The sequence below is a fragment of the Hevea brasiliensis genome, chromosome 15, assembly GCF_030052815.1.
Source record: "Hevea brasiliensis isolate MT/VB/25A 57/8 chromosome 15, ASM3005281v1, whole genome shotgun sequence".
Lineage (NCBI taxonomy): Eukaryota > Viridiplantae > Streptophyta > Magnoliopsida > Malpighiales > Euphorbiaceae > Hevea > Hevea brasiliensis.
The window spans coordinates 66,409,047-66,419,357 of NC_079507.1; the positions used below are offsets into that span (position 1 = coordinate 66,409,047).

The 10,311-nt window shown below is 34.9% G+C and overlaps 2 protein-coding genes across 11 annotated transcripts; one reads left to right on the forward strand and one right to left on the reverse strand.

Moving 5' to 3' along the window:
• Window positions 1-3,705, forward strand: LOC110643130 (uncharacterized). Its single transcript, XM_021795383.2, has 4 exons — window positions 1-647; window positions 2,197-2,392; window positions 3,025-3,118; window positions 3,224-3,705. The coding sequence occupies exons 1-4, from the start codon at window positions 292-294 to the stop codon at window positions 3,538-3,540; spliced, it is 963 nt and encodes a 320-aa protein (XP_021651075.2). The 5' UTR covers window positions 1-291; the 3' UTR covers window positions 3,541-3,705.
• Window positions 3,706-5,078: 1,373 nt separating this feature from the next.
• On the reverse strand, window positions 5,079-8,696 carry LOC110643129 (putative beta-glucosidase 41). Of its 10 annotated transcripts, XM_021795381.2 has the most exons (14): window positions 8,493-8,624; window positions 8,247-8,311; window positions 8,066-8,132; window positions 7,926-7,984; window positions 7,344-7,419; window positions 7,171-7,242; window positions 6,992-7,079; window positions 6,552-6,807; window positions 6,359-6,474; window positions 6,023-6,246; window positions 5,889-5,920; window positions 5,699-5,801; window positions 5,513-5,621; window positions 5,079-5,421 (listed from the first exon to the last, which is right to left on the reverse strand). In XM_021795381.2, the coding sequence occupies exons 5-14, from the start codon at window positions 7,402-7,404 to the stop codon at window positions 5,226-5,228; spliced, it is 1,257 nt and encodes a 418-aa protein (XP_021651073.2). In that variant the 5' UTR covers window positions 7,405-7,419; window positions 7,926-7,984; window positions 8,066-8,132; window positions 8,247-8,311; window positions 8,493-8,624; the 3' UTR covers window positions 5,079-5,225. The 10 variants fall into 10 exon arrangements, 9 of the variants coding, with proteins under 9 accessions (XP_021651073.2, XP_057991966.1, XP_021651072.2 ...); XM_058135983.1 differs by having other exon boundaries at window positions 7,344-7,398; window positions 8,247-8,692; XM_021795380.2 differs by having other exon boundaries at window positions 8,247-8,678.
• Between the last annotated feature and the right edge of the window lie 1,615 nt (window positions 8,697-10,311).

Below are 10,311 nucleotides of genomic sequence, written 5' to 3' on the forward strand. Positions count from 1 at the left end.
CTGTTAGTATTATTGCAGTGAACAGAGCAGCGTCTCTTCCACACCGAATAAATTATGCAGTTTTCTTCTAGATTAAGCGATCACAGGAAGAGTTTGTGTCGCTTAGCAAAGTAACATATAATCACCGTTAAATTAATTAATACTTAAATCTCAGAACTCTTCCTACAGAATATTGCCAAGTCACACGTATGCTTATTCTCCAAAGTCCAAACGGAGAGTAATAAAAGCGCTTCCCCAAGATAATTTTGATTCGGCCTTTCCTTTTCTCCCTTGATCACCGTAATCATCGCTATGGGTGGAGGAGCTGCCATGAAAGCTGCCTGTAAGATCGCCGGTATCGGCGTCGTCAATAGCGGCTTCCGGGGAGGGTTTTCTGCTGTCTCGTCTCCGGCTGAACAGTCGGTGCGCAACGCCTCACGTCCCGTGTCGGCGATCCTCTCGTCCTGTCAGACTGGGGCTACCGGTGGCGTGGAAATCGCCGGAGTTCAGCGTCCAGCGTTGCAGATTGACGATTGGGAGTTTGCTGGTGGAGATGAGGAGCAGTTGCTCGAATCTAACGACCCCATTCCAAGAGTTGTGTTCGGGCCTGCTCCGAGCCTGCAGGAGGCGAAATCGGCCACTAATGAGTTGAAGGATGCTCTAGAGAAGTATATACTTTAAAATTTTGATCTTTTTAATCAAATGCCTCCTCTTTTCTTTGGTATGCTTCATTATTTTGATGGTAGGGAGAAAACAGAGGGAAAGAGAAGGAGAGTTTTCAATGGCGCGATAGGCATACATGTTTGATTCCATAAACTAAGTTTGTTTAACATCAATTGTTCTGAAAGATTAATAATGTTTTTTCACGATAGGTATGAATGTTTGATTCTATAAACCAAGTTTGTGGCATTAACCCTTTGGATCCTTAACTTGCAGGGAAACGAAGAGAAATTAAGAAAAAAAAAAAATTTATATTACTTGGATAGGTTATTAAAATAAAGAAAAAATATAATTTCTTCTGTGGAAGAAATAATTATTATATTTTTAATTTCTTTTTAATGTTTATGTTATAAAAAGATATTTAAATATTTTAATCATTATTTTTCTTTATTTTTTATTAATTTAGAGATAAATATTTTAAGTTAAATTTTTTTTTCATTTCTCTTCATTTTTCTTTCTTTCTCTTTAATTTTTCCTTCTATTTATTATCCACACACTCAAAGAATTTTAAAAAAATTAAATTTTTTTTCTTTTCCCTTCTTCTCATTTCTCTCGATCCAAACAAAGGGTAAGTTTTTTTTGTATTGATTCTGTTTGGATATATTGGAACCTTATATTTTTAATATTTTGATGGAAAATATTTTCTTATAAAAAATAAATGGAAAACATTTTCGACAAGTTATTTTTATGCTTTTTATGAAATCTTGCGCACAAGCTTTCTTTAGTGCTGTTTCTTGCTAATAAAGCTGTGATTTTTCCTGTTTCGTTGATGGATGATACTGGTTTAGGTTGATGGTTGTTTTAGTCATGACACAATGTATTGAAATATGTGAAGCATCGAGTTTCTCTTTTTCCCCTCCTTAGTTTCCTTTCACTTTCATCTCCCTTTTCCTTTTTTTTTTTTTTTGTTTCCCTCTCCCCTTCACAGGATCAAAGGAATTGCTTGTTGTTGGGATTAAAAAAGTGTTATAATTACTTATTCTTTGGTCCTGTTTTTTCATCGTGTAGCTTGCATTTAAATGATTTATTTACCTATGCATGCTGGTGCAAAATGCAAATGGACCAAAATTTGATAGATTGCTGGCTTCTTAGACGTCTCATCTCCACATAGTAAATATTCCACATCAAATTAAGTTGAAAATTGTCCATCTTAGTGTTCATTATGTTGTCAAACATTGTGGCCACCTGAAATTTCCTGACACATCTTGACAAAAACAAAAGCCATTGTTTTTTACCATCTATTTGGGAAGCTTCTAGCTCATACATGTACCTGCATCTGCTATCTCGTCTCACACTTGCACAGCAGTGGAAGTACTCGGCTGTAATGATTAGTCACTACCATCACCATACATATTTCTTCATAATAAGGAGTAGAAGTTTGACTAGCTGCATTCTATTATTTTTATTTTTATGCTGTTATTTATGATTTATCTTTATTTTGGCTATTGTATTTTGTTTTCCTTGACTTTGTTGCTGTTTCAAACATGATTTTTACAGAGTGTATACATCATCTTCTCCTCGCCCGGGATCTGGAGGTTCATTGGGAGGTGGTCAGCTGTCTGGCCTAACTTTGCTTACAAACTCAGACTATTTGGAGAACAAAAGCTGCATCACTTGTGAGCCTAGATCAAATTCTGCATCAAGCTATGCAATAAAGGCATTCGCATTGCTCAATGAAAGTCCTGAAGCACAGGTTCTCACAAATATTTCTTCCCTTTGTGCAGTTGTTTCCTTCCTGATTTTGGTGTATATCATATCATAATATAATAGATCTTTTTTTTTTTTTATGATTAGTTAGTTTATGATAATTATTAATCTTTCTGTTGTGCTTGTAGTTGTAGGGAATCTAATTTCATTGGCGTGTTTTTGTGTTGGGAAATTTTCACCTGATACTGTTATAGATAATCTTCATATTGACCTTTTTTAACTCTCTGATTTTGTGCCTCCTATCCTAGGATTTAACATCCCTGAAATTGGATCATTGGCAGTTAAAAATTACCTATCATTTTTTAAAAAAATTATTTATTTGTTGTTAATATTGGTTAGTTTTGTACTTTTGTCACTTGAAAGCATGTAGCTGTCCATTCATCTCAAAGAATCCAACTTTTTTGTGGGGGAACAAATTCTTGTTCCAATCAGATCATGGAGAGGATGCAACTTCTACTCTGATGTGTTTCAGTCTCTTGGTTTATATTCTTGAGGGAATTGAGGCCTCTCCTGAAGTAAAACCTGTGCATGATACTATGGGATGCAGATACATTAAATATTATCAAGTGATATAATCCATATATGGGGCTATGATTACTGATCTTCTTTTGTACCCAGTCTGTTGTTGCTTCCATTGCTGCGGATCCAAATGTCTGGGATGCTGTGATGAAGAATGAGGCTCTTCTGGAATTCCTCCAGTCACAGAAGACCAGTAAAAATAGCTTCTATTCCTCTTTCAACCACTAAATGCATCTCTTAGTTGATTTTTCATGTTTGATGGACTCTGATTTACCCAATATCTATTTGAATTCAACAGAATCTGATGCAGATGATGAGTCACAGGATTTGGGCTCTCCAAGGGAGTTTACTAAATTATCTGATGATGCAAGTGAAGCCGGAAAGTTTGAGAACGGATATAAGTATAGATTTGAGAACATCAAGCACACTGTGGTTGAGATGATGAATAACGTCTCTTCTTTTGTTCATCACATTTTTGGTTTTTCTGCTGCTGAGAACATTTCTGGAGCTGCAGATGGAAATTCTCGATCATCTTTTTCTGATAACACCTTGAGAGCTTCTTTCATGGCATTGGCATTGATGGTTATCGTCATGGTGGTGCTGAGGAGAGGTTAGCTTCCATTTAGGAAGCCAAACTGTAAATTTGTCGAGTATACAGACCATACTTAATTTCCTGTTTGGATGCCTTGAATGGATATATTGCTAGTAATCCTAATAGCTTATCTTCTTAAGCAAACCAGTGGACAAACATTCCTACAGTTAAAGTAGTTATTTTGATTAGTTTTGGTATTTGTCTTTGAATGATCCAGTGAGTCTTATTTTTTTTTAAACATGCATATCATTGCATTACCAAGACCCAAATGGGCAGGAGAGTACAAATAAATAGGATCTACAAAAGGACCAAGGAAAAACCCTAGGGAAATAAAGGAGAGCAACCTCAGAACATCACCGCCTTCGACCAAGCTAGCCACTGCCGAGGAGCTGAGGAAGACCGAAAAAGCAAACAATAAGCCAAGACAAGAAACAACCATAGTCAACCAATCATCCACCGCACCTCTACCTGGTGTCATAGGCCGACTTGACATTTCTAGCAGTCAAAACTTGAAAACAGAACCATCGCAGCTCCACAAGAATAAGGTGGTGCCGCCTCAAAGCTCCATGGCGACCTAAAGATATGCGGATGGCTTTCCCAGCCGTAGTGTAGAAGCATATTCGTGGATATGCAAACTGCAAAAGCGATAAACCTCCTGTTGAAGTAGAGCCACCAAACACCCATATATAACCAAAGCTTGAAAACTGCATCAGGTGGACCATTGCATCTAAACTCCAGCAAACAAGATACATCTAGCAAGAGACATGCAACTGCCTCAAGCAGATCATCACGCAAATTCCTTACCATGCACCCAAGATTTGCTAATGCAAAACCCATCTATAAACACTCCAAACAGGGGAGGGGTGCTTAACCCAATCGGAGAGCAGAAAACACCTTCCCTTGTTCGGAGGCAGGGGAGGACTATGGGAGCAACCAAAGCTCGGCGAGGTCTGAGAGCAAAAATCGAAGGCTCGAGAGTATTCTCTCTCTCTCTCTCTCTCTCTCTCTCTCTATAGAAACTAGAGAGGAGCGAGTTTTTTCAATTTGATGCTCGCTAATCATCCAGTGAGTGTTCTTGTCGCTTTATTTGTTATTATCTATTGTGATTGCGGTGGCTATGGGGTTCGATGGCTTGTGCTTGCACTTAAATGCTGGTGTCGAATTGGGGCTCTATGTTTTACCATTTTATCTTCTTACATACCTAGTTTAATGAAATTATGAAGCATCCATTGACTACATTGTTAATCCCAGTTAAATGGAGCACTGTCCAAACATGAAAGCAAACTAAGAATTAATAAATTTTTGGGGTATGATATTAGTCCATTTTATTTCATAACTTTCTACAGCCCAAGTGATGCTGCAAAATTTTTTAATAATATTACAAATGGAATGAATAGTGATCTCCCAAGGTGATCTTACCTATGTGCAAGGTCAGAAATGAATCAATCTGCACAATATTTTTGTTAATATTTTGTGGATAAAGAAATATCAACTCACCTCTTAGTTGTGATATTTGAAAGACAAATTGAACAGCTGCCAGAACAGAAACAACAGGGCAATATAAGGTTTCACTGATTCATGGTGTGCCTTTTATTTCTTCCATGTTTTATTTCTTCTATGATTTTCTATGAATGTTAACAATTTTTTTTCCAATATCAATTGCATGGTAAATTATGTGCATGGCCTATGTTTTTGTAACATATACACTTCAAAGCTGGCTCTTCATATCACTGTCTAATCTGAGAATACTTTTGAACCATTGAGTAGAAGCTTTTGGTATTCTCGTAAGATTATTTTTGTAATCCACAAAGTAGAGTCCAAATCGTACGGTGTAGCCTGAGTTCCATTCCCAGTTGTCAAGCACAGACCACACGAAATAGCCCCGAATGTCGCACTTGTCTTCCCTGTAATTGTTTTTCTCTTAGGTCTGATGGATTCAATTCTGAAGCACAGTAATCCAGAAATATAGGAACCAGCAGAGGTTGTTGCCATTACCTTATAGCTGCAGACAGGTTTGAAAGATAGTCCCTGTGGTATTCTATCCTCTTATCATCCTGTAAGGCCTTGTTTAATGACATAAATGGTTTGTTTGCATCGTCCATTCCTGCAATTCTGAAATTAAGCTACGTAATAATTCAAAACTTCAGCTTTTTGGTTTTAGGGTTCTGAAGAACTGCTTACCATTCTCCGTTATAATCACTTGTGGGTTCTTATACTCATCTTTCACATAGTTCACCAATTTACGAATGCCCCAGGGAACAATGTGTAGCCAGCGGGAAGCTGCCTGGAGGAGGAAGTAATTGTGAGCTGACTTTTATTTGAAATATATAACAAAATCCTACCTAGGGCCCTGTAAATTGTTGGGACATACTCGTTCTCCAATAGCGATTCCATGTCGATAAGCTACAATTGAGATGACAGACACAAAGTTCATCAGGTTATTGTTTTATTGCACATGTTATTGCCCTTCAGATGTTTAAGTATTAATTGTGTTCAGCATCTTACCAGTAGTAATTACAGCAGCATCAGATGAGGCATCCTGCAATATTAGTTTCCGAATCCGAGTCCTGTCATTTCTAACATACAGAGTTGTGTAATGATTAATGCCCACAAAATCCAGGGACCCCGCTAAGACTTTGGACATCTCTGGAGTGATCTCAGGTAATCTTTCACCCGCAAGCTTTTTCATTGAAAGAGGATATTTGCCAAAGAAAAGTGGATTAAGGAACCTGATTTGGTTTTTTAGTGTGTCAAATAGATCATGTTTAAAACTCAAATGGATCATGTTTCAAACAATGGAATTTGATTCCTTCTGAAACGTTATGAACCTGACATATTTACCATCCAATTGCAAAATCCATTGCTCTTTGCGCTGCATCTTTGTCCTCATCGGCATCGGATATTGGTTCGTACCACTTGGAATCTAATGCTATACCAATTTGGCCACCTTGTTTTGCCTGGGTGATCAATCAGGCCAGTTCAATCTAATATTAGAATCAAAATATAAAGATAATTATGTTGTTCTCAGGAGTACCTTGAAATTTGACTGATAACATCGATATGAAGCAGCATGTGACAAGAGGATGTTGTGAGCTACAATATACGGTTCAACTGATGAATTTCCCATCTTGCAAAGCAGATGACTGAGAATAGAACACCTGCCGGGAGCTTGAATACCGGTGTCGTAACCTTGGATGGAGAAACCATGAGGTTCGTTGAAGGTGATCCAGTGTTTCACTCTATCTCCGAAGGCATGGAAGCAGGTGAAGGCATAATGCTCAAAGTCCTTTCTGTAAGCAAATCAATTCATTTCTAAAGCGTATAAAAGGGCATCCCCAGTGCATGAGATTACTCATTTTGCAAGAGACAAGAAAGAGTCGCCTATCATGTATGCAGGCTGCTCTCTGCTTTTTCGAAGGCCTTGACTATATATTTTTCTAGAAAAAATGTCACCTACAATTCTTTTATACTTACACTATTCGTTTGCTTAACCATCCTCCATATTTATCTTCAAGCATCTGTGGAAGATCCCAATGGTACAAAGTTACATAAGGCTGGATTCCTGATTGAAAGAACAGCTACAGCTTCAATTAATACTATGTCTATTTTAATATTAAAAAAAATTAATTCAAAATTATGCTAGGCCAAGCAACCTTTTTCCAGTAAAGCATCTATGAGGCTGTTGTAATAATCTATTCCTTCCGGGTTAGGTTCCCCTGTTCCATCTGTTAATATAAATTCCAAAACAGTTTGCTACAAGTTGATGATGACCCACAAGAATGGCAAGCAAAATTTTCAGGATCTGACCTGACTGATTGTAACTTACTTGGAAAAATTCTTGGCCAAGATATTGAAAATCTGTAGGCATCCATCCCCAAATCCTTCATCAAATCAATATCTCCCTGTAAAAATTTAATATTTTCCATTCCCAATCATTATTTATTTGCAGCAAAGACAAGACAAAAATATAGTTATTGATTGACTATGTTCTTTTGACTCTATGCCAATTGTCTTCTTTTGTAATCCTTTTACGTGTTATTAATAATTATTTTTTGTAATTCTTTTTTCTGTGTTATTATAATTATTTTCTTTCAAGTTGGTGACACATCATCGTCATCATTTCACAAGGATATACTTGCTAGCCCAAGTTACAATTTGTTAATGATTCTTATCCAATTGGATTCTTTTTCCAATTCTCCTAAACCTCCGCCCATATGATAATATTTCTTTCCACAATTTTTTAATCAACATGTTTATCACTCGACTATTTGTATTTCAAACTTATTGCTTCTAAGCTGAAAAAACGTTAAACCAGTACTCTAATGGTCGAATAATTACTAACACTCCTCCCCTTTAAAAATTCCAGAGAATCAAAAAAAAAAAAAAAAAAAAAAGTTTCCGATTATACCTTAAACCGGTGATATTGATCAACAGCTGTATCTGCATTGCTGAAATCCAATATTCTTCCTGTTCAAACACATTACAAAGTTCTCTGAAAATTTTTCCTTCTGCAATATCAAATTTTCCTTTCAATGATTCAATTCTTGCCTGGTTGCCTTGTGAAGGTGTCCCATATGCTAGCTCCTTTATTTCCTTCATTTACAGCTCCTTCAAACTACAAATACCACCACCAACACATATCTTCTACGATCATTAAATTGCTCTGCGCTGCACTTTTAATTGATGGAATATGCAATCAAAATACATGACAAGGATACAGAAACAGAACCTGGTAAGCTGAAGAAGCAGTTCCAAAGGTGAACCCACTGGGGAAATCAGCTCTACTAATGGATTCTGAGTGTACAAAAAGATGGGTTATCAAGAACAGGATTAGGCTAATTGCCATGGTTGATTATTTAGTTGCAGAATATTTTATCAGCTAAAAGAAAGAAGTGTGTATTGGAGGATTGTTAGATAGGGTAGGTGTGGATTCCATATATATATATATATATAAGAGAAAGGGATTGTTAGTTACTTAGTTGTAAAGTTGAAGAATACAGTTGAAGAAGAAATCCGCAGAAGACATCTGGGTTTCTCTTGCACTGGAAGGTGTTCCTTGGATAGGTTGGGGTGGCTTGGAGAGGTTGGCTCGGAAACTGTCTTTGCCCCCTTTATGTGCACGTTATCACATACACCACATATATTAAAATAAATTGACACGGATTATGCTACAAAAGAACAGGGAATTTCAGGTCCCATTGAATGATAAGGACAAAATGAGCCTGGAAATTTGAAGGACTCGCCAGAAAAAATTGGGTGATGACACATTAGATAAGCAACAGATAAAGACTTGATCCATTATTAGATTAGCAACAGATCTTTACTTGATCCATTATTAGATAAGCAACAGATCTTTACTTGATCCATTAAATTTCTTCTTCTCCTTTTATTTATTGATTTTATTTTTTAAGGAATAATTGAAACTTGATAGTTTAATCATGGCAAAACTTGGGCCATAGGAATTGGTACTATCCACGTCAACTCTCTTTGCTTCATATCTTATGTTTTTTTTTTTTTTTAAATTTTTATTTTCTCAATAGCTTAGGCTTAATCTTCGAGGAGGTTTATTACGAGAATAAAATGCTTTCAGTGAGATTTTTTTCATTTATAACTAAGAGATATAGGATGTTTTACCACTCCTACAAACTCTATTGATTGATTTTTTTTATAACAAGTAATTAATTTTTTTATTTAATATTTTATTTCTCTTTTTTATATCTATTATTATTATTATTATTATTATTATTATTATTTTAGTTTTTATGATTAAATGATTATTTTCTTTAATAACGTAATCAAATTTATTATTTAAAATTTATTATATTATTTTTAATTTATCAATAATAATAATAATATTTTTTTTAATATTCATACATTTCATAATATATATTATTTTATTATCGATATTTTTTATCATATTTTATATTTATGGATAAAACTATTCAATATATATATATATATATATATATTATTTATTTATTTATAAAATTTGACATTTCATTAATAAAAATAATAAGATGAGTTCAGTAGAAAAAAAATATAAATATAAATAATTAAAATATTCTGATGAAATGATTTTGATAAAGTAAAATAACATTGTATTTCAAATTGTCAAAAAATTTATTCAAAAATTGTAAAAAAATAAATAAAATCTCACAAAGAAAAGGAAAAAAAAAAAGACCCCAATAATGAGATAATCTCAAATTTGTTAAAGAAATCTAAATTTGAAGAGAGAAATTCAAATTAGTTCAAAGTGAATCCTAATATAAGAGTTTATTAAAAAAATGAAAAAAATAATATAAAGAAAAGATAAATTGATTTAGAGTAGTATCAATGAGAAACCCACCAGTAGCCACTAAAACAAAAAACTAAAAGAGAAAGGATAAAAAAAAAAAGAAAAAGAGAGAGGAGGAGGAGAACATGTAATTTGTTAAACGACAATTAAATTTGTCAATATTAATAATAAGAGGAACTAGCAAATAGCAGAAGAAAACTCGTGAAAAAAAAGGTTAAATAGGAATTGAAAATGGTGGGTCTACCTAATTAGTTGAATGAGAGTGACGGCATTCTACTACATGTCTTCCATTCCACTTCCCAATTCGATCAACAGATTCTATCAATGCTTGTTTTCTTCTCCATCGTCTTTCCCGTTGGGTCTCACTGATGACGGTATTAGAAAACGGCTTTTAAATTAGGACGCAATTAACTGAACTTAAAAATGAAAGGGCTTCATTGATTATAAAAATTGGTTAAGGACTCAATTGACTTTTCCTTACTAATTTGAGGGTCTAAAT